The sequence below is a fragment of the Trematomus bernacchii genome, unplaced genomic scaffold, assembly GCF_902827165.1.
Source record: "Trematomus bernacchii unplaced genomic scaffold, fTreBer1.1, whole genome shotgun sequence".
Lineage (NCBI taxonomy): Eukaryota > Metazoa > Chordata > Actinopteri > Perciformes > Nototheniidae > Trematomus > Trematomus bernacchii.
In genome coordinates, this window is record NW_022987689.1 from 8265483 (window position 1) to 8290103 (window position 24621).

Genomic DNA, 24621 nt, shown 5'->3' on the forward strand with positions numbered 1-24621 from the left:
TAAATGTGGAAAACTGTGTGAAGAACAACTGCCAAGGACAAACCCTGAATTGTATCTAGTGAGTCAAACGTTTATCTTACATTGTGTATTATTGCTACACAAAGTGCAAAATATGATATCTATATGTATATTTATATTATATATGCGTTTATCTGTTTAAAGTGCCACACATTACCGGCATAAAACCAAAGAAAGATTTTGATTGTTTATGGTGTCAATTGTTTACCTTGTTTGAGGGACAAATGACGAGGACACACACTTTGTATTCCTGGACCTTGTAGCCCCTTTGCAATGCATTTATTTCAAGCACTGTTAAGACAATAAAAAAAAATGTCACACGAGTCTGCATCAGATACCCACATGGTAGGAATTTCATAAAGGCCAGTTTGTCATCTAGGAACAAGGGGTTGAATGGAGAGAAAACAGTTGAGCCCCCATATGAACACATTGAGTTTATCACACACACACACACAAACACACTGGAGCTTCATTTTAATGTGTGATGCCAAACACCTAACATGGACAGCCTATCCCCACAAAATGAAGTCTTGGTTTGAAGAAGTATAACATGATGATACAACTTAAGGTCGAGAGATAATATGGCTGTTTGGTGTTGGTACAAAATAAAGGGATCTTAAATCATAACATACCATGATGTTAATTGCATCAGAAAATCGCTGATAAATCCTACAGAGACACACAGTTTCCTCACCGATGTGTAACAAACAAGCTTCTAACAATCTATAAGCACCGTTCAAGGTTTAGTATGTGCTAAACATCCGTTATAAATTCCCAAATTAACAGTTCCCTCTACTCCAAAATCCAACAAGAACACAGGACAAAAGTCTTATCTCAAAAAAGTCAAATTAATTAGTTTAAATATTCATTTTTGGTTGCTGATCAAAACAGTTTCTGAATAAAAACAATAAATAACAGCTTTTAAAAAAAAGGAACAAAAAATGTAGAAAGAAGATAAAACCAAAAGCAATTTGTTCACATTTCTTAACAAGACGCTAATTTTAAAGACCAAACCAGTGACTTAGCATCAAATTCAAGAAAAACTAAAAATATGTTTTAAAATTGCAGGAATTTTATATTGGGATGTGAAACATGCACAAACCTTTGAAGCTGATCACAACATGAGATTAAGACCCTGTCACATAAGTGACATTACACAATGCATCCGAGTCCATCTACCCTTACAAGGTCACTTTCAAAAAACACTTTCAACAGCTGTTATAAGGTCCACCATTGTTTATACAATATACATCAACAGCATGGGCTATTAGTACTGCAACAAGACTGTTTCCATATCAAAATATACAAAAAGGAGATCACCTCTACTCATTCCTTCATCCGCGCAGGGCTTCTGGTTGACTTCCCTGTCATTCACTTTTCTTTTTTTTTTAAATAATTTAACAAAAACCATGAGCACACACATATTTGCACTAAAATGTAAACAATCATTCATAACACCCATTTTAAGAAAACAGCCAAGGGAACTAGTTTTCTTTGTGGCATCAACTGTACAAGTTTTGAATCCATCAGTGAATGAAATTGTCCTGAAATATTAAAATGTGCGCTAACTTTTATACGGATACGACAACTGGTGCACTTCAGCTAGACAAGGTTTGTGGGGGGAGGTGGACGGAGGCTCGATTCAACAAGGGTGACGGGGACAACAGTCTGCTTATCGAGGGTAGTCACAAAGCTTTATCTAGACACCTGTGTTGATCAGTGACACACTTTTTTTTACAGGACAGAAAGGAAGTGGACGTATAGCCCATGCATACATGAAGCTTCTTATGTACAACTACAGTACCTCCGTTTAAATGGTTCCTATGGATAAACCATGCTTTGGCACCACAGCTACGCCCTTGAGTATTGAGCTGTTGATATTTGTCAAAATATTGATACAAGGCCTTTGTTCTATGAGTCTAATTGTGAGCCACCACAATCTGTATGATGGAGAGTCAGCAACATCTTCTTGAGTCTATAATACATTATACGTCACAGGACAAACACCGTTGGTTTGTTTTAAAGACCCATACGGAACAGGAAACAACACTCAATTCTACACAGGTATTGAGGTATAAAAGAAATATGGTACAATATTGACTGATGGTACCTGCCCTTTTCTGCACCTGCTATAAAACCACAATGAAGAGTTGTTCCATGGCTTTTCTTTTGTGCAAGAGTAGGCTGAAGCATCCAAGGCATTTTCAGCAACCACAAACAAAGATGAGCATACAAATCAAATTCATAAATAAGTCTCCTTCATTTAAAACAAAAACTATTTACAAAATACATCAGTTCCAGGTCCCACAGAGAGAAAACAAGCAACTAGGAAGTGGACGAAGTTGGACAGTCATTATTCTGTTAACAGTGTTGCAGGATGCATATATTACTGAGAAAAATTGATGTTAATTTGCTCTTCCGTCTTCGAGGTGATGCTTGTGATGATTTTTGACTTGGTCACAGTTTTCTGGACACATGCAAGGCCTTCAAATGTAAGTTACAGTAGCAGGTCAAAGACTCTTCTTCACTAATCAGCCTAGACACTCTTCATTGTACTGTTTTCCTGGCAAAGCGATAAAACTAAAACCCTCCTTTGTCTTTTGACTTGGCTTTCTGCGGTGTTGTTGTACCCTGTGCTCCTCTTCCTTCCAGTTTCACAGCAGATTGTGCCTTGTCCGAGTTGATCCAGGACGCCTTGAAATCCTTGGGCTGCGTGAGAGGAGGCGTTGGGCTCGGGGTTGCCTCTCTCTCCTCCAAATCGTCGAAACTCACTTCCTGCACGGCCTCCTGCTTCTTAAAGGAATCCCTTCGCTCCGACAGGGCCAGCTTCCTCATCACCACCACCTCGTTGGAGTGGTGGTTGCTGCTGCGGTGTTGTGGCGAGGCGGTGGAGCGGTAGAGCTCGCTGCCTCCGCTGGCTGAGTCCTGGTAGCCTCTCTGCCCGATGAACAAACCCTGACGGCCGTGCTCCCCGACACAGACGAACCCAGTGGCGGTGTCCCCCTCCATGTCCTCCAGCCCCTCCGCCTCAGACAGAGGCACCTCCATGGTGTGGCGGCGGGTGCTGTAGGCCTTCCTCTCAGCATGGTAGCCCCCTGTCATCTTGTCTCCAGTCAGCTTCTCCGCTGACTGCACCCTCTTGAGGAGCGGTGAGCGTGGCGGCTCTGCGCTGCGGGGACGCACAGAGTGGCGGGTGATAGTGGGAGGGGACAACGTCTTTCCATGAAAACCCTGAAGAGACTTGGGGTGATTCGGGAGGCAGGATGGAGAGCACTGCGGAGAGAGGGGCTGAGGAGGCGGGATGCAGGCCAGAGGTGAAGGAGGGATGCTGCTGGTGGACTTGCAGCGGCCAGCTTTGGTGTAGCGACCCAAAACATGTAGGGAACTGGGGCGGGGCTGTGGGACAGGAGAGTTAGGGGAGCTGGAACACGGAGAGGAACTTGAATCTGCCGAAAGAAACAAATAAAACAGCTTAGGATGAGTATATATTTTTCACAACATACAAAGTGATTGACAGTTTCCTTTTAAGATAAGATAAGATGGAACTTTATTTATCCCCTTGGGGAAATTCAGGCGTTTATGGCAGCAACAGGGTCAGAGTTAAAAACAGGATTCACACAAGGTAAAAATAAAGACAAAATAGAATAAAAAATAATAATACAAAATGTTTGTAAAATAAAGTGATAAAGTAACTGTTGTAAAGAAGGTATCACAGTAAAATGTTGAGCATTTGAATGAAGATATATTTACACAAGTGTGCAGATTAAGGATGCAAGTGTGTGTGGTGACCTCACTCACCTCCAGAGTAATCGGGAGCAGGGGAGCGACACGGTGTGGATGGCCCAGGAGAGAGGCTCTGTGTGGGGGAGCCGGAGAGGCTGTCGCTGGATGACTGGTGGAAACCCGAAGAGAAGCTACGACTGCTCTGCATGGGCGGAGGAGGCGTTTGCTTAGACAGCTTCTTCAAGATGCTACGTCGTCGGCTGCACAGAGGAGAGAGGTGTCAGGTTTGTTTTGTAAATAATAATGTTTTTTGTATGCCTGTTAAGGAAAAAAGTGTCTCTTATGATGCAAAAGGCCGACCAAAATGTAAGAGAAGGACTTTAAGAATGGAATCATTGTAAGGTGTCAATATGAAATCTGATACTAAGCTTCAGACATGAGTTCTATACAGTATGTCAAGCATCAAGTCACGTACCTGTCCTGTCCGTCCTTCTTCTTGCTCTTCTTGCTGCGTCGGGCCATCTTGGCCTTGTAGCTGGATTTCCTGGCAGGGCCCACCTTGATGGAAGTGTTCTCCAGAGCGGTAGTCTGCAGAGTCACCCTGTTGCCACTCTGTTAAAAACACATTAACATAATCTATAAGGCATCTCTCTTAGGAGCCACAAAATGATATGCTATCACAGAATGATTTAGCAGCAAAACATTTAATTTAAAACACAATGTAATGATCAAAATATACAATACTGTTTCATATTTGTATAAATGAAAGTTATTATCATACCTTCAGCAGCAGCTCCACGACCTCAGTGTGGACGAGTCCTTGGACCGACTCCCCGTTGATATGAGTGATGAGGTCACCGGCCCTCAACCCTGCCTCGTGCGCAGGACTGCCTTCCTCAACACACTGTGGACACAAACACACACAAAAGATTAAAATGACTGCTCAAGCAACCATCAGCTGTAACCATGACTACACCTATGCAATTATCACAACCAATGTATTTATCAGGGAGAAAAACGATATAAACAATAACACATTTATGCACAGCATCATATAAATCTAAACGCACACATAAAAACTACAAAATACAGAGTTGAGTTGAGTCTCTATGCTTTAGAATGTTATGGCCATATACAATATTAAAAAAATCTGAAGACCATTGAGGTTGTTTTTAAATTACATGTTTAATCAATCAATTACACTTTAAATTGGCTGAATAGGTTGGTTTCACTTTCACAATTAGCACGGCTACACCTGAGAAGACACGTACCCAGACCATGTGGTGAACGGTGTAGACGTCACTGTCCCCCATGTAGACTCTGATAGCTCGTAACGCAAAGCCGAACCTCTTCCCAGAGCTGTGGATGACCACAGGGGGCCGGAGGCAGCTGACGTTGACAGAGAGGTCCCTGCTGGGGGACGAGTCCCTGGACGAGGGGTTGGACGACAGGGACAGGGACGATTTGGGGCTCGTGGGAGGACCTGCAGAGTCATCTAGATCAGGAGGAACAGATGATTAGAAAGCTCATCAGATGAGTGCTTATGGATGGATATTTTCCTACATTTTGCATTATTTAGTATTTGATAACACTGCTATAACAAAAATACAATAATATTGCTTAAAGGTGGGGGGTTGTTTTACTACGTGTGGTTTTTGAGAATCATAACTAGTCAGGTGACATTCTTCTTATCTTGGCCCCAAAGTATTTGTATTTATGATTTGTGTTTACTGCACAAGTTACACGGCATCAGGCTGTAGGTGGCACTGTAAACACATGCATTGAGATTACAGTTCTGCCTATAAAATATAACAAAATATTTATATGGCTGGAAATTGAGTAAGCAACTGAATCTATTCCAACTTGTACATTTTATTTTATAGACAGTATTATAATCCTGTCTACCTGGGGTGATGATGAGGGACAGGCCAGAGACAGATGCAGACTTGGGGACTTTTCCAGCGGGGGATCTGGGTTTCTCTGGGGTCTCCAGCTGGTGGGCGATGCGCCGGGACGCCCCTCTGCGGAAGGACGGCCTGGTGCCGGTGCTGTTGCTCCGGAGCCGAATGCGCTGCAGGTTGGAAACCAACCCATCTAGGATAAGGACATATTGAGTGTGAGTTATGATGCTTCATTAGTGCTAAATAACAGGAGAGGAGAGTACAGTCTAGGTTTGTCAATCTTACCTTCTTCCTCGGCCGAGATGGCGAAGCGGGGCATGATGTCGAGGCTCTGGGTGCTGTTCATCACCAGCGGGCTCGCACTGCGCTCTGACTGAGAGGAGCTGGAGGAAGCACGAGGACGCAGACTGCAAGGAACATACAGTGGACAGAGGATTTTAGGAACACTTGTCTATTTACGTAGAACAATGATGTCGCAGCAATGTTCTTCCTATGAAAAGCTATAGAGCAATTAAAAAAAAATGTATCAATGATCCAGATTTACCGCTTATTAAGTGTAAATTGCATTACCATATGTTTGGATGAATTAGCCCTGGTATGTTTCTTGTATGTTTACATTCACCTTTTCGCCTTTATCCACTTGTCTTTCATCCTTTTTTTTATAACTAATGCTGTTGATGTATTGTGATTTTAAGGGTGTCCATTATCATCTGGCCGGGGACAACAGCTGGAAATGAGCAATGTTGGCTAAAGCTGCCCCATTTACTGTTTTTTGTGACAGTTGATCAATGGGGACTGTCCACGACACTATAAACAAATAAACTAAACTAAACCTTGAGGAAAAAGACTACATTGTAGTCACCACTCATTTTATAAATAGTACTGGTTTCACTGCTGAAGCTTCACAACTTTGTCAGTATATGTCAGGTTACTCCATTAGGGGTCACATACAATTCAAAATGAAAGGTATCAAACGTACGTACCCAAAATGTCCTATTAATGAATTTATGATCCTACATGTTTTAAATCTCAGAAAAATTGCTTATTTGCTAAATAAAATGCTTCATATATAAGAAGAGAGAATATTAAGATAAGATAAGATAAGATAAGATGGAACTTTATTATCCCGTGGGGAAATGCAGGCGTTTATAGCAGCAACAGGATCAGAGTGAAAAACAGGATTCACACAATGTAAAAATAAAGATAAAATAGAATCAAAATCAAAATAATAATACACCTCAATCTCACATTTCCTCTAAAATGGTAAGCCATCAAGGTGAGAACGAGGTCTGGCTTCAATCCTTTCCTCTCATAATAAGGACATCCCTCTCTCCTGTTTCAAGTTCTCACCTCCCCCTGGGTCCATCTGCCCGCCTGTCTCCACTGGCCAAGTGTTTGTTTCCATCGCATGGGGAGAGGCCTCCCCTGCCCTCCCAGCGCTCCTCCTTCTCCTCGCTCTGGCTGCGCTCCGGCGACGACAGGCTCTGGTTGGACGGCGTGGAGGTGGACAGATGCTCCGTGCTGCTGTACACCTGGAGCATTAGAAGAAATGGGTCACATTGATGTTTAACCAAGATATCTGGACTGCTTAATCAGAAGGTTATCACCAATGTTTCTAAGATATATCTTTTAATGGTACGTGTATTTATTATTGATATATATTTATTAAAAAATAACTTGAAAAGGAATTTAATTTGCAAAGACCCAAAAACTTCACAGATATTCATGTAAATGTACATTTCCACAAATCTTGTATTAATGCTTGGCTTCAAACCTTTATGAAACGTTTTCTTACATTTTAACTCTACACAAAATGAATAATTTGTGACATAGTCAGAGCAGTACCTTGCTGAAGCGGTGAGCCACAGAGGAGAACTGTCGGAGCTCTAGAGATGATTCATCATCGTTGGTTTCATCGTCATCATCCGAGTCCAGGTGACAGTAGCGCTCCGATCGAGCTGTAAGAAACACAATGACAGTGCATTAATAATAATAATAAACATTCTTACTACAATTGCCATCACTGTAACATCTCCTGGTCCTGTGTCTTTCTGTGTTTTTAACAAAGGTGTGTGCAGAAAGTGATCCATATTTGTATTGTAGTTAGCTCAGTCCATATTAGATCATGAAAGGCACCGTGTGTTTATCTGTCCATAAATCTGACTGGTCTGTAACGTACTGTCAAAGTAACTAGTGTCGTCCTCAGTCTCTAGTTGAGGTATGAATTCAGCTTTCTGTCTCAGCAGGCCATTCCAGTCCAGACCGTGGAAGAACATGTGCATCTTCACCTCAGTGGTTCCACCTGGAGAAAAAATCAAATAAAAATCAGACAAACAGGTATGCTTTCATATCTGCACACCTTAGACCTGGTTTACAGTTGATCCCCAGCTACTCCGTGTCTCCCTTGATATCCTTATATCTCCCTGTTGCCTTATTAACACTCATTAGGCACACAGCTTTCATGTAATGGAAAAGTTCCATGTTGATGGAAAGTTTCTATCAGACACAGCCCTAAAGATAACTGCCACCAATTGCTAAATGTGATCTTTCAAAAATATTCCTTGACATAACACTTTCATAAACATCTCTCTCCGGTGAAATCCCCCGTGTCATGGCTTCCCTGACAAATTGTAGCAGACCTAGTGTAACCTGGGACCTGTGCCTCCGTGTCTCAAAAGGGACATAAAGTAGTTTTACATTCTGTTCTTGTATATATCCATTTTCTTTTGTTGCTTTTTTTTGTATTGAATTTTTTTATTTGTTTTATTGTTTATGTCTTATATAACTATGTTCTATACATATACATTGTCAGAGGACCTATTCTACACTGTAGCTTAAGTGCACATGACACTAAAACCTTTGAATTGAATTGAATTAAGAGTGTTGTGTACCCACTCCTCATCAGTCACACCCCCACCAACCTGTTCCCAGTCGATCCAGAGGGCTCTGTCTCAGCAGTCTGGTGATCAGGTCCTGGGCATCAGCCGGCAGAGCGTCCTCCCCCTCAGGCCAGATTATGTCGTCTGGACAAAGAAGAACATACAATCAACCAATGAAGGGATTTAATCACATCAAAACACAACCTAAACGTTAAATGTTGGTCAATATCTATCTATGTGTGGAAAGGTTGTATGTGATGACTGAGGAGAATTGCACTAACCGTTGACCACCTGACCAAACAGCTGTTCTGGTGTTTCTCCAAAGAAAGGCACACAGCCCACCAAGAACTCATACAGGATGATGCCCATAGCCCACCAGTCTACTGGCTTGCCATAGCCCTGCCTCAGGATCACCTCTGGAGCAATGTACTCAGGAGTACCACACACCTGATGAGAGCAAAGGAAGATGTAAGAGAGAGAAAATATTGATGTTGGTTTGAGATCGTTAAAGATGAGATGAAGAGAGGAGGAGATGAGAAGAGACAGACCTGTTTGTCGATGAACTCCCTGGTATCCTTTTCGATATGTCCTTCATATAAGTTGGTGGTCATGTTCATTAAACCGATCTTTGACAGCCCAAAGTCTGTCAGCTTAATGTGTCCCATGGAGGTGATTAACAAACTACAAAAGAAGGAAACAGAACACATCAAACGCTTACCCAAAACTTAGATTTAGACTGGGTAAAAAAAGTATGAAAGGCTGAACACTTCTGTGACTACTTCAAAAAGATTGCCAGGCTCTAATGGAAAGTCTAAAAATGATTAAAGCTTTAAAGTACTTTGGAGCTACCTCAGAGCAGAGAGAGAAAGAAGTGAAATGAGGACTCACTTGTCTGGTTTGAGGTCTCTGTGTACAACCCCGTAGTTGTGAAGATACTCCAAAGCCAAGACAGTCTCAGCAAAATACAGCCGAGTCATGTCCACAGGCAGAGGACCGATGTTCTTCAACAGGTTGGCACAATCCCCACCTAAAGTACAAAGACAGACAGTCAGATGCTTTGTTTGGGCTTATAGTGGGTAAAAGAATATTAGAAAACATTAGTCTTTAAAGACATAATATGTATGAGTGGATCATTCTAACCGTACCTTCCACATACTCCATGACCATGCAGAGGTGCCTCCGTGTCTCAAAGGAGCAGAACATAGAAACCACAAATGGGTTTTCAGCAAAGGTGAGGATGTCTCGCTCCACAAACACCTGCTGGATTTGATTCCTCAGCACCAAGTTCTGCCGGTTGATCTTCTTCATGGCAAACCGTTGACGGGTCTCCTTGTGGCGCACCAGAAATACAGTCCTGCATGACAGGGGAACAGATGGAAGAGGACAAAATGAAATAAAACACATAACAAATCAAATTTTTTGTTGGTACTAACTAGTAGTATTGTAAGAAGTTTCTTTGTTATTTTCCACTTAATCCAAATTTGATTTTGGAACATAAGGCCCAGTTTGTTAACACATTTCCGTTAAGATCCAGTATAAAAACAATTAATGCAAAATAATGGCTGATGGCAAATGAAACGACTCAATTGATTGGTGGGACAAGAGGAAAAATAATAAAATAATAATAATTCCCATTGGGTAGTCCCTACACTGTCCGTGCTCTGACCCAAACTACAACACATCCTCTTTTTAGTTTCTTTTCCACGTTTATTGGGCTCTCTGCGGTGTCAACAAAGAATCTGAGCTAGTCGGAAACAAAGACGTCTGTCTTACTCACCCATAGGCGCCATTGCTAATGAGCTTGATGGTCTCAAAGTCACTCTCCAGTGGTTTCCTACGAGAAGGGGTGCAGGCTGCTCGGCCCTGAATCACACAAAAAGGAAACGGAAGGAAAAAAACAGGAACTAAGTTGCTGCATTGCTCATGGAAAGCATAAATACATGCACTTCAGGACTTCATTGTGATAACATTAAGAGTTTTCTTTCCCGAAAGAGCTCTTTATATCATTTAAATGGTCGCAGCAACCACTTGAGTGTTGTTTGTACATTTCTATTTTGCCTTCAAACTAAGAATCACTTCATATTTCATTATAACTACTTATTTACCATCTAATATAAGCTTTACCTGCATATGTGTACCGTCTCCTGTGTCGTCAGACTCTCTGTTGGCTCTGTGGCTCGGACTGGTCTGCTCCAGGTGGACCATCTCTGAAACAGCAGCAGACACAACTCCTTTTTAGTTTAAATAAAAAATCAGTGAGAGCGATGAGAGGTTATTCAACTGTTTGTGAATGATAGTAACTGACTAATGATGCTTAACGAAATTACAATTGTCACCGTTTCCAAATCACATTTATACATGATTAGGTTATAATGTCTCTGCAAACTCATTACAGGTTTTCTAATTCGGTTGAATTACGCTCCACTCTGCTGAATATCATACAAAGCAATACTGACGTGTCGTTCTGCAGAGGGAGTACTTTCAATGGTCAATTACACAGACTAAATGCACAGCCTTTTTAACTGAACAATGAAAGACTTAGTAAAACTAAGGCAGGATCTAATACTAGGGGGAAATCCACATTCATTAGGTGTGCTCAAGAAGAACAGACACAATGAAATCAGAAAACAAGTTCAAAGACAGCACAGGGAAGGAGTAGTTTGTTGAGTAAAGTGACATAATATGATAAGTCCTGTCACAAATTGAAGCTTGTTTACAATGGGTAACAATAAAATCTTCTTATGTGCAAAAGTTCAACATGAAATAACAGTACTTACTGCAACAATAACAATATCAAACATACAAGAAAAGTTCCATTAGCATAATGGTTTCCCCATTTAAATTATTTAAAGAAATTCTCCAGTAACATTATGATTTGATCTATGTTTATTTTTCTGGTTGAAAAGTAAACATGCATTTGAATCAGTGAAATCCACAGGAAATGAACTCCTTACCAGAGGATTTAAGTACAAATATTGTAAGATAGCGATGAAGATAAAGCTCTGATAATGTTTTTAATGTCATTCCTATCCAGTCCGAGCATACTGTAAAAATGAATCTTAAAAGGTATTCTCAAAGGCCTCAATAGACACTATAGTAGGTAAAATACAGAATGCAAACAAATGAATCATCATTGCACCTTCCAAGGGATCTCTGGTGAGGCCGAGCTGGCTGATGATGTATTTGGGAATATCTGTCTTGATGCCGTGGCCGACTTTGGCCTGATCCTCTGCCACCTCCAAACGTTGGTAAAACTCCTCTGGATCAAACTCCTGTGAGAGAGGAATTAAAGACGTGATGTGGTTTCTTTGCATTTTGAATGTCATTTATTTTGGATCGGATAAAAAAAAAAGCATTCATGACTATCACAGGACACTTTTGCAAAAGGACACAAATGCTGCCAACAACACAACAGGAGAAAACACAGGAAACACCATTGCTCGAGTTGATAAGTAAGAGGCTGAAAAGGTAAAACCAGTACTGTTTTTTTCTTGTGAACTTGAATTCTCATAAAAACCCACTGTCAATATTAAATGGAAAATAAAAGGACTACAATCAAGTCTGACAAGGTAGGCTTTCTGCTGCCTAACTCCAACATGAAACTGTGTTGTTATTATTACAGCGACGACTATCATTATAACACCATGTCATCAATGTATACGAGTCACCTGTGAGGCCTGCATTTAAAAAAGGGACATATATTTAGTTCTAGACTGTCAGCTGGTAGACATCACGTTGATATTGTGTCCCTCCTGATCACTACTGTCTGACAGCGAGACTTACCAGACACTCCAGCAGCCTGGCCGGCCTGGAGATGATGATGAGAATCGTCTTCACCAGTTTGGTGATGATGGCCACCTCCTCGCTCTCTGAACGCTCATACGCCTGACCGGGAAAAGACAAAGGATGATGGATTGTTATTTTTGACTTAATCCAATTGGCACGAGGCATAAGGCAGACAGTCTCACCCACAGAAGCTGTCTTCACTCTGGCTCATATTATTTTTAGCATCCATTTCATCTTGGTGATTCAATAGATCTAGGCTGGTGTTTTGACATCTTGCATCAATACTCATTTCTGTTTGCTGCCTTGCCAGATTTATAAATATGAGAAAACACTTGCGAAACCTATTATTAGCCTTCATTGTCTCCATATCTTATGCTAGCATTGCCTTGCCTTGGTCAAACAGAGGTTTCAGAGGAGGTTGTAAGAGGGATTTAAGTCAGAGTTTAACCTGATCATCTGGGTCTCAACCCGTCAAACCTGTTACAAGATTTGTTTTCAAAGATATCGTCTTCCAAAAGTTGGAAAGAAAAAAAGCATTATAAAACAGCAATTCTTATTCCAGAGAAGAAGTAGCGTGCAAAGGGACAAACTCAAGCACTTTAACATGTGACAGCAGGGAACAGTCGCTTAAAATAAACTCTTACTAAGACGGAAAATCATTTTATTGGCGAGATGGAAGAATAATTACAGAAATGTGGCTTTAGTGGAAATTATAGACAGAATAATGTGCACCCTGTTGTGCTGTAGGATAAACTAAAATAATACAATCAACTACTTGGAGACTGAAGGAACACAAGAAAGCACTGCATCCACTTTGTACTGACTGTGGCTAAAGGATAACTGGATGTTCACTTTTAAACGTTCTGTTTAAAGAGAGAAAGTCATTGGAGTCTGCAGCAGAAGCTCTAATCTGTTTCGCAAAAGAGGCAGCATGTACTGCAGTCAAATTGTTGCTGGAAAGGTTATGTTATAAATCATTGCATAATCAAACACTTGACAACTGCACATATTCAAGTAATGACACAAAATGACAACACAATTACTGGCCAATGAACTGGAAACAGCACCAAATGAGAACCAATCATGGAGGCCATTTCTTATTTTATTTGTTTTAATAGTTTTAGTGAGGACTTTTTGCTTTTATTTGACAGTGGAGAGACAGTCACTGGACATGGGTAAAGACACAGGTATGTCATGCAACCACTCTATTGTGGATGTACTATATAAGCAATTTCCATTAAATGTTCCCAGTGAAGCTACTAAAGTACAGCATGCAATGTCCCAGAGGGCAATCTGAGCTACCAACAATCAGAAATCCACTGAGGATGTCTAAGAAAGAAGAAGAGAAGAGTGGCTGGATAATAAGAGACACTCACCTCGTGCAGCAGCTTCTCCAGTTTCTCCTGCAGCTCCACAAAGTACCTGGAGGTGACCAGGCCATTCTGGGACTTATCCAGACAGTCTCTGGCGAGCTCCACCAGCTGGTGCTGAATGAATCCCAGCACCCCGTCAGCCAGAGGCAGAGCGGTGTCCAGGGAAACCTCAGCGATGATGTCGAGCAGCCGACCCTCCATCTGGGCTGTTGCCTGGGAGACAATGGAAGATGGAAGACTTCATTTAAAACAGTGACAGCAGCTTCGTGACAACAATTGACTTTAGTTTGAAGAGTCGAGATTTTAATTTTGTGTAATAAAGCTCATGTGCATCATCTTTTTGCATGGAAATGCACTTGCAAACTGAAGATGTTTAACCATTACAGCTCAGAGTGAAAAATAAATGAAAGATAAAGTGGTGAAAAGAACCGACTATACCTTAGGGAAACGTTCTTTGTAGACGTGATTCATCATGACGATTTCATTGTCAAATGTTCCACAGGTCCTTCCAGGGCTGGATGAGAAACAGAAAAATAGATCAGAGATACAGCCAATAATAAATGGATTCCACATCTGAATCATATTTGGCTCCTACGGTTTAATAAGTTAGATTTGCACATTTAATAAATGGCTTTTGGAAATAAATGTTAAATGTACAATAACCACAGCTGAAGAAGAAATTGTAATGAATTACCATGCTGTTTGAAATGTATCCTTCACAACATATGCTTTGCTGTATGCATTGCCAGGTTTCAGTTTCAGCCATGCAGCAAGATATTGTTTAACTAGCCAATTTATATACACATTTGCATATAAAGTTCTAATTCTTATGTATTAGCATTTCTCGGATTTGATTAAAAACATTTGAATACCAATGAATGCCTTCTTTTTAGAAGGATGTCAGAAATATGTTTAAAGTTTAGTACCGGCAATGGTTAAATACTAATACATATTAAAGCTGTAAAGACCACATCTATCAATCTTATTTAAGCTAAACAAAAGTTTCTTAAGACTAAAGTGCACATGTTTGACTGAAAGCGTTTACTGCCATGCCGGGCCATAAACCCAGCGTGTTTTGAATAAAACACTAATGTGATTCAGATCAGGTTCTCATCTGCAGTATCCATGACCACATCTGTTGTGTGCACAGGGCTTCAGTTACGAGCGGGGCAGCTTTAAAGCCGTCCGTACACATTACAAATCAGAGAGCTGTCATCACAAATGTTAAGAATAGCAACGCTCGGTGCCCAATACATCACATACTACACATAACAATATCAACAAGCAGTGACATGCAGTTACTATTTTGGTGCAACTGCAACAGTTGGAGTTGCACAGCAGGGGATTTATTAGAGGGCAATAGCAATAGTTAACCCCTTGGGAACTATTTGAAGGCAATAAGAAGCGCTTTACACACCCTCTGGAGCTATTTGAGAGAAACAAGGACACCTGTCAGTCATCGTATTCCACATTTAATGCACGCAGTAATTCCAGTGTGTTTTTAATAGCATTTGAAAAGTCAAATGAAACTTTTAGAGGGTTTGAATCTCATATTGAACTGTTAAGCGTTAATACGAATCTGCATGACATTATAGTGAAATGCATGCGGTAAATTCTCTTTTATTAAATAGATGTAACCAATTATGTTGAGATTTTACAATTAGAGCATTTTAAGACTTTAGGATCAGCCAACCACGAACACCGTTAACAAGCCTGGATGCCTGTAAAAGTTTAATATTTAATAAACTTTATATTGGACCATTTCACATTATCTCATCAACTTAGACCTTAGAGTTAAAGATCCATATATGATATCGACATTTATTTATAAAAGCCTTCACTGTGACATCTTCCCCTTTAAGTACAGAGCCACCGCTTCTGCATATGTAGAGCAGTAGACATGTCTAGAACATTCTCTGCCATATATATATATATATATAGATTTGCAGTATACATCCATATATATATATGTGGCCCGGGCAATGACACATTAGTGAAAAAAAACAACCACATCAAGATGTTGCCAACACCCTCAACAGCCCATTATAAAAAAAGCCTCCTGCAACCTCGAAACTCCCCCCACAAGTGCAGTTTATAGGGTTTATATTAAGTGTTTAATGTGAGCGACCATGCTAAATGTTTATAAAATGCTATATTCTAATCCTAGGGCTCAGTATAAAAATGGTACAACTTTATTCCCAGAACCACATACAATAATTATCGCTCTTTGTTCAAATCCTCCCAGCAACTACTTCATTATTTCTAAATGTAAGACGTTGTGGAACATTAAACCTACTTTTGTTGGTTTGAGGTTGAGTGTTTGCATTTGTGTTTACAGTACTGTTGCTAACTGCAGGCTTTTCAGTGTCTGCAGCACTGCTAACAGTTTCCCTCTCATACAAGGATCTCAAATCCATGTTTGAGTACGCAGCTGTGCAATATAAGGGAAACATACAGGAGGCTGTCACTAAAGCTCAATAGCTAACAGAAAACTAACAATTGAAGAGAAGAAACTTTGGTTCAATAATTAAAAATACAAATGGCAGGCATGACTTATTTTCTTCTCTTTCATTCACACTGAGGGCATTCATGTATTGAGTAAGCTATTTCATAATAGGCTTCAATTAGTTATTCAAACCAGAAGGCTTGGCTAACTAGCTAACCAACCCAGCTAAAACAACAGGGCTTCACTGCATTTTAGCTAAACTAGATACACTACAAGTTGAATCTGTGCATTTTGTGTTGTGTTTCTTATATGTTTGAGTGTATTATAAGTGGTAAACAGTGCCTCCTGACATTATCCTCCCTCAATTATTTTATGATTAACACACAACATAAAACAAGAGAGGTGTGGCTCTAATCTGATGAGATTAACACTTCTCACAGTGGAGTGCTACACCAATGTGTGTGTGGTCCATTCTTCTCTGCCGTAAAGTTCTTTAATGATTAAAATCCAGGCTACCTGAGACTGCGTGAACGGAGCCTGACAGGGGGCGAGGCCTGCGCTCCTTCTTCGTCTGCCACACTCTCCGTGCTCCGGAAATGTTTGAACAGGAAGTGGAGATCATCTTGCGTGGGCTGGAAGGGCAACTGGTGCAATAACTCCTGGGAAGAAGAGGACTGTGGGGTAAAGGGAAATAGGGAATGTGGAAGAGAGAAGTATAATCAGTAAACTAGAATATATTCCAATGTTGCTATTAAAGCAATAACTGGCTAAAAACTCAAACGTATTCCCCACTTTGCAAATGTGTATCCATATCAGGTTGTGCTTCTTTGATGATATACTGTAACAGCCTGAGTTTAAGAGACTCACACAGCTGCTCTCTCAGATTCACTCATTATCTTGTTAATGCTCACAGTCTAAAAAGTTTCACGCTCCACTATAGTTCTGGATTAGATGTAACATTTTAAAAAGGACATGCTGAGAAAGGTCTGCAGTAAAAATAAATCACCATGAATCCCTATAGTTTTCAAGAGGACTCTGTGAGCTTTAGTGTTCTGCTCTCCAAAAGCTTTTTATTTCTTCCCTGCTGCAGCACGCCTGAGGCACGCAGCGACGGCTGTTGTGTTGGCCGTGCATGCATTCGTTTTCTCTTTCCAAGACAAAATGTGTGACACGCAGCCTGGAATTTATGAGAACTCCCATCTGGCTGGGATCTTGTGTTTCACTTGAGGAAGAGGTAAAGAGAAGAGGGGCTTCATCTGACCGGAGGAAATAGACGAGCTAAACCGAGACAAGAAGAGAAAGGAAAACAGAGCGAAAAACTGAAAATAAGGGACAGAAAGAGGGGGAGAAAGATACCCTGAGGAAGAAACTACAGACGTGTCAGAAGCGGGCGAGAGCAGCATAAAGACCTCACTGACAGCGAGCCTGAAAGGGGCTTTGTGTGGGGAAGGCTGACCTCACCGTCTCCAAGCCATGTGGTTGGCTATACAAAATTACAGCCGTGACAGAGGAGAACAGGCATTGTTTTTACAGCCAACTGCAGTTTTAGTAATGACTTTCTCAACTTTCTCAAGATGATTAACACGGAAACCATCAACAAATAGCTGATGGGGGTTACTGGGCCATGCGTTTTGACTTTTCCTTGAAAGGAAGTGAGGAAATGTTAAGTCCCTACTCATGAGTGATGTCATTCAGGAAATAGAAGTCGTGCATTTTAACAAGACTCGTGTTATTTTAGAGATAAGGCCGAACATTCCAGTACTTTCCCCATGGTCGAAAGAGTACGGCCCAAATCATCTTGGTACAAAGTCATGTAATCAGCATGGTCACATGGTAAAATAGTACCTCTTTGTTCCCATTAATTATACTGAGTTTAGAGTTGATTTCAGGAAGACAAACACACCATATCAAGTTAAATGTTGTGTTGGATTATTATAAAACGTTAATTTGTACTCATTCCAGGACAATTCTAGGAAAAACAAAGGATTGATTCATATCTCCTGTCTGTAGTTGAAAGAGAGAGAGAGAGAGCGCTCACAAACTGTCAATGCAGGGGGGGGGGGGGCGCACGCTCGTGAACTGTTAGCAAAGGTGTTATGCCGTGTTATGCATGCCCACTGCACCTCGCGGGACCGCGCACAGCGTAAAGCAAAAACTCTGAGACATTTCAATGATTTGTACGACAAAGTTAGGTTTGGAAACTATATCATTTCCTTTTTGGCGGGCATGCATAACATGGCATAACACCGGAGCCTCGCTGCGGGGAAGCTTTGGCGCTGTTGCGAGTTTGTTCTAATCTGTCAAAATGACAGACTGCTTTCAGATTTGTCCGTCATTGTTTAAAAAAATCCGTCATAGACGGAAAATATTCGGTTAACGCGACCACTGCTATAGAGGCTATGATCGACCAGACTGTCAAGTAGCAGTGTGGTGATGGTGTGAATTTTTCCACCTGCCTCTGAGAATGTGTTCAGTGTCTTTGCTTGCATTGGTTAAACAAATGACCTCAACTGTATGCCCTGCGGATGCCACAAGGTCTGTGTGAAGTGAAACTCGAACCAAAATGAAATATACATCCTGGTTTTAAAGAGCGAGTAGTTTGTGTTAACCAAAAACAGAGGCAGTTCAGCCAAAGACATTTCTCAAAGCTCCCCTGCAGAATATTTTTATCTCTATCTATATAGACTCTTCTTGCACTATTTCTATTTTATTTGTAATTACTTGCACATCTCAAAACATTCTCTTGCACTATTGTATCTGTTTTATGTCCTATATATGTTCATGTTGCACTGTTGGAGGAGCCTGTGACTTAAGTTTTTCATTGCCATATCTAAACTTTAGCTAATGTGTACATGACAATAAAGCCTTGAATCTTGAAAATAAATCTTTAATCTATGTATTTTCCTGTGAGTGGCTTGACAAAAAGGTATACAAAACTACCCTCACAGCTCAACTCAAATATGGTCCAAGTGCAGAGAACTTTATGAAATAACTCTGGGGTCTACTGTAAATCAAAAACAATTTATAGGTTGATTTATTTCCTACACTGATCTTATGGGATTTAGTGTTCTAGTTCAGTCAATCAACACCATAAGCTTACAGGACACTATTTCCCCGTAAACTGGCTGATACGCTGACTGTAAGTAACACAGGGAGCTAAAGGGTCCCCTGGCAGCGGTTTGGAACAAGGTTGAATGTCTGATGAAGGAAATGAGACACACTGACAGGGTAATGAAAACATTGAGTGATACACAGTAAGAGACTTACAGATACTGATGAACTGGTAGCATTGGTGCAGTATCCAGACGAGGGAACCGACGCCACGGACCACCGTCTCCCGTCCACTCTGCTGCTGTAACACAACAGAAGACACACTGCTCAGAAGGAGCTCACCATCACATACACAACTTACACATCCTGTTGACTGAAACTTCAAAGTGTACACCTGCAATTGCATTTTATGCAAATCTGCTCTTTTAAAGGTCTCCTATTATACTATTTTTAGGCATATAGTATAGGTCTCAGATATATAAAAAACATGTCTATGAAGTGTTTTGCTCAAAATACCAAACAGATCACCCATTCTAGTCATGCCTCAACCCCCTATATGTCAGCCCTGTTAGAGAAGGGCTGATTCTGGGTCCTTAGCTTAAAAAATAAATAAAAATAAAACGAGAGCCGAGGCGAGAGCTCATGCAGGACAATTCTACCCAGATATTCAGCTAAACGCCGCCATGATTAAATGTCATATCATGTTCCAAACCACATCAAGGATTATTTCTGAAACAGTATGGAGCTCAAATGCTTTTTCCCTTGCAGGTTTACCACAAGGTGAGTACCTTTTTATATCCTGCTTATTTACACATACTCTCTCCAGTACAGCGTTAGCTCTGAGTGTTAGCAATGCTTGCTAATGTAAACAAAGACCATATTACTTCCAAAACATTACGCATTGTTTCTGATACAGCAACGTTTCTGATAGGGCCTTGGGCGTAAAGCCAGCCCACATTTCCGATATTACGTCATATCGGCATGCACATTTGTATCAGCTCCGTTGTACCCGTTTTTTTTATTGTGGGTAAGGAGGAAAAGAGAGAGGGTTGTATTTCCGGACACTTTGTGAGTCTACTGACACACCAGGGACACATATTTATGTATAAAAGACATCAAAAAGTGCATTTTGCATGATAGGAGACCTTTAAGAGATCATATGTAGTGTTGATAAAAAAGAAGACGCAGTTGTTTTCTTACCTTTCGTTGCGGGCCAGTTGGCTAAAACAGCAAAGAGGAAGACACAAATAGAGAAGATGAGTTAGAAAGAAGAGGCGCAGGCAGAGACACAAAGTGAGAGGGAAAATAAACAGTGTTTAATGATAGTGACAGAGTGCGTCTGGCTGTCAGAGTCAGAGCTGTTTGTTTGTCACAGCTCGCAGCCACTGGCAGTCTGCTGCTGAACACCTGCCAAGCTGCCATCACACTGCAGCACCGAGACCCATAGACACCTGACTCGTGACTCATTAAAAACACGCACACAAACCAACAAAATACACTTCTGACTGTGCCTACACATACACCATGAAGAACCCACTTATCCATCACTAAAAACTTTACGTGATGCCCCTCTGCTTTTCCATCCAATATGGCATTTCATTTTCCTCCCTGATTCCATCTGTGATAGAGAGAGGCTAAAAAAAATTCTATCACAAACAAGCTTTTGGGAACATGCAGTTGAATCAGCAGTGACACAATCAAATTGGATGGTTCTGCTCCGAATGTGACTGATCTGAGGATTAGTCATGGGAATAAGACGTGTTTGTTTTCTCATCTGGTTCATATCTGATATGCATGTCATCTGCTATGTATTACCAATCGCCTTACTGCTGCTGATGCTACGTTGTTGTATTAAGGTCCTGCAAGGCTTAAGAGGAAATAAGCTAAGATTTAAAGCAAGGTTTTAGAATCGATGCCTGGGGTGTCAAGGAGAAAAGTGTTGGCACACCCTCAGAATAATGCCTCTTTAATGGTGCAGCTAAACCATAAGCCACACCCTTGAGTTGGATCCTTGATTTTATTTTTTGCATTTATTCTTGACGTCAATACCAACTATTTGTGTGTGGTTCTCCCATGTTTACATGAAAAGATGATTGCACAAACAGCAGGGCAATACAGCTCGTGTGAATATAAAATACACCCGGAGGAGCTCTTTAAAAGTGCAGTCACAGCATCTGTCTCCACACAGGCAGCTAAAAAGGTCTCAACAAATTCAGATGAGTCATGCAGGCTTGTGCGAGGCTTCCCCTCTCCGTCCTCCAGCTTATGCTGCAATATGCCGTGCTTCACTGCAACATCAAATGCTAATTCATAATACATGACATTCCAGATGAGCAGCATATACATTTAGAGCACCTTCAATGACACTGAAGCAGCAACCATGTTCTGCAACTGGACGAGGGTGCAGCTACTTTTCCTCTAAATCCCAGTGAGTCTATGTGCAGTTGCAAGAAGCATGATGAGAGAACAAGCTTTGCAAATTTCCCCCATAATCACAGAAGCCGTGAAGAATGAGCGTGTGCAGCGACTTGCTGCCTTAATTGGCTAGACAAACGCCGGGGTCCAGCGAGTGGCCCTAGGGCTTTTCAGCTGGTTGGAGTTACTTCTCCATTGCCTCATTTCCACTGCAGGGTCCAAAGGGAACAAGCCAAGGCATGTTCATTATTCACGCAACTAAGGTTCCTCCCAAAGTTTCAAATGTCATTTTTATGTTTTTTATTGTACTGCCTTAAATGAGTGACAGTGTTTCTCTTGTTTACTTTATGCATGAACCTAGATAGAAAATAGCAGCATTTATGTATTTTGTTTTCATCTTTCTATAGTTTTGTGACCTCTACTGGAAGATGAACCTCCTCTTATGGTATAATATGCATTTAATCTAGGCATCTGCACTGCATTTTTATCAGTCTTAGTAATGCTCCAGTTTTTGTATTGGATAGGGAAAATATTTCTGTGGTTATGTGGCTGAGCTCAACTGCCTTACAAGTCCATACAAGCGTTTGAGTTAATCCTTACCTGCGGGCAAACTGGAAATTGGCAGAGGTGCTGGCAGAGACATTTCTGGGGCTTTCTGAAGGGCTGCTGCCAGCTGAAGAAACACAGTTACAAACAGTGAGAATGATTACAAGCTTAAATAAACTATATGATTATGTTAAATCATTACCCCAGCTATCTTTTGTTTTACATTTGAAATATGCTCAATGATTATTTTGCACATGACTTTACTTCAGAGTTCAACCCAAAGCAAATCTTACATTAACAGTATCACCCCATAGAGGGCCTCTTCCCTTCCTAATCACAGAATATCAGCAGAGAGCAGGGAGTGTTGTTGTTGATCACACAACACTAGATACTATTGAAAGGGTCACTAAAGGGTTTTCATGTCAGCCAAGCACTGCCACACCCTGAGTCGCTTCAAAAAAAAATGGGTGCAGCAAATGAATGAGTCTCCATATAGCACTGCAGGCAGCTGAAGACGGAAAGACTAGCCTCAAGGAAGCTTCATGAACAACATCGGTATGAGGAAAACTATTGTATGTCGTGCGAACATTTGGCTTGCTGCCTTAATTGAAACTTGATAATCAAACCACAGGGAAACTAGTGCTTGTCTTGTGACATGCATCAACAAACTAAATAAGGCTTAAGGCGCATATACTCAACAAAACAGCTAATGTGGTGGTCTTCTCATTCTATCTTCATCCTCTTGTGTCTACGTAAAGCATGTGTAAAGAGTCTGAAACAATAGCACACACACACAGCTGAGCAGACACGCAAGTATCATCAACACACAAGTACCTGTGGCAAGTGGGAGAGGTGAAAGGGGTCGTGAGAGTGTGGGTGAGGGGGTCCCGACCGCCAAACTCCTTCTTTTGTTGTTACGAGAACTGTGAGATGAGGAAAACAAACAGCAGAGAGAAAAGGCTTGTTACGCAAGACAATTACAAACACAATCGCCAAGCAACAGTCTTTTATCAGTACAGTAAACAGTCTGGAGAAATAAAACAGGCGACCTATGAACTTAAGTTGTTGATCCTGATACAGAAAACACTGATAATTACAATGATGTCATGATACTGGTGTTTATACATACACACATAGCTACAAACATGTATGCATGTAAATATATTAAAACATTAAGTATGCACTGTTACATTTGGCTAAGGTGTCAACACGTATTAAATAGGCTGCATTTTGTTTGTCTTATATGTAAGAAAAAGTGTTTCTGGCTACAGGAGTTACTAAAAGGAAATAATCGACTTCCAGGGAATAACAAGGAGTAGTTGGTAGGGTGCTACACTGAAGTATTAAAGAAGATAAAATGATGTGTACTGTGTCTGGAAGTATGTAAGAATATAAGAAACATCTGAAAGAGTAATGGTTGTACCAGTGGGAGCACCTGATCCTATAAATCATCCGTCTTGTACAAAAACGTAAAGAAATAAATGGACCCGATGACTTCCATGACATAACTGTATAGGCCATAACATACTTTCCACACCATTAAAGATTCATCACCACGGATGAATACAGTCTGTATCCATACGTAAACAATCTATATATAGATCAGTTTGAGTGTGTGATTAAATCAATTATCAAATTGTTTTCCATTGCACAGAGTCAGAGGTTGAACACTTGATGCATCTATGGATTCTAAGTATGGGTAACATGGAGAGAATCCAAAATAACTACACTGTTGACCACGTACCTTTATATCGATATTGCAAAGTTATTGTAGGGTTGATTATGGTGCTTTCATTAAATATTTACCCAATGAGACTTATCTAAGACAATATCGATACAACATCCATTTATTGTTTTATTATCATGCTGCTGTTATGTTCATGGTCATTGCTTGTGTTGTTTTGATGAAAGTTGGTTTTGTTCTTTCTAGCTGTTTAGCTTCAACTTGAAACATGTGCTCATCTTGTTAGAAAATGTTTGTTTAATTTCTGTATATTTTCTTAAAATACACAACATTGCTACTTTGCAGCTTTTCTTACAAATAAACAATAAAATGCAATATAACAAAACCATTCAAATATGTCAATCACTTCTTATAAGCTCCATTAAGGAAACATATTTTATTTTAAATGAAAATCCCGTAAAGACCAGTTTAAAATCTGGCATGCTTGACAATGTGCGATGACTCAACCAGAAATATGTTGGTGACAATATGATACAACTACTTCAATGTTTTGATTTGTCCACTTCTTGTTCCTGCTTGTGCATATATGTTTCCTGGAGGCCTCTCACCCGTTGTCTGCCAGGCATTAAAGATTCATCACCACGGATGAATACAGTCTGTATCCATACGTAAACAATCTATATATAGATCAGTTTGACTGTGTGATTAAATCAATTATCAAATTGTTTTCCATTGCACAGAGTCAGAGGTTGAACACTTGATGCATCTATGGATTCTAAGTAGGGCTGCACGATTTGGG

The 24621-nt window shown here is 40.6% G+C and overlaps 1 protein-coding gene across 2 annotated transcripts in view; it reads right to left on the reverse strand.

Moving 5' to 3' along the window:
* Positions 1-259: 259 nt before the first annotated feature.
* The window catches only part of mast3a (microtubule associated serine/threonine kinase 3a), a 31313-nt gene continuing 6951 nt past the window's right edge, over positions 260-24621 (reverse strand). Inside the window, exons 2-27 of one of the 2 annotated variants that reach the window (XM_034137831.1) lie at positions 22973-23061; positions 22193-22265; positions 20378-20398; positions 19394-19478; positions 16643-16800; positions 14119-14194; positions 13684-13893; positions 12305-12406; positions 11661-11793; positions 10646-10728; positions 10299-10384; positions 9667-9875; positions 9410-9548; positions 9070-9202; positions 8803-8968; positions 8564-8665; positions 7822-7944; positions 7488-7600; positions 6993-7174; positions 5928-6049; positions 5647-5835; positions 5013-5236; positions 4523-4645; positions 4217-4353; positions 3817-4001; positions 260-3464 (exon numbers count right to left, since the gene is read on the reverse strand). In XM_034137831.1, coding sequence (XP_033993722.1) covers positions 2599-3464; positions 3817-4001; positions 4217-4353; positions 4523-4645; positions 5013-5236; positions 5647-5835; positions 5928-6049; positions 6993-7174; positions 7488-7600; positions 7822-7944; positions 8564-8665; positions 8803-8968; positions 9070-9202; positions 9410-9548; positions 9667-9875; positions 10299-10384; positions 10646-10728; positions 11661-11793; positions 12305-12406; positions 13684-13893; positions 14119-14194; positions 16643-16800; positions 19394-19478; positions 20378-20398; positions 22193-22265; positions 22973-23061 — 4129 coding nt within the window. In that variant the 3' untranslated portion in view covers positions 260-2598. The remainder of the gene's footprint in view (positions 3465-3816; positions 4002-4216; positions 4354-4522; positions 4646-5012; positions 5237-5646; positions 5836-5927; positions 6050-6992; positions 7175-7487; positions 7601-7821; positions 7945-8563; positions 8666-8802; positions 8969-9069; positions 9203-9409; positions 9549-9666; positions 9876-10298; positions 10385-10645; positions 10729-11660; positions 11794-12304; positions 12407-13683; positions 13894-14118; positions 14195-16642; positions 16801-19393; positions 19479-20377; positions 20399-22192; positions 22266-22972; positions 23062-24621) is intronic. The other variant, XM_034137832.1, reaches the window with a different exon arrangement.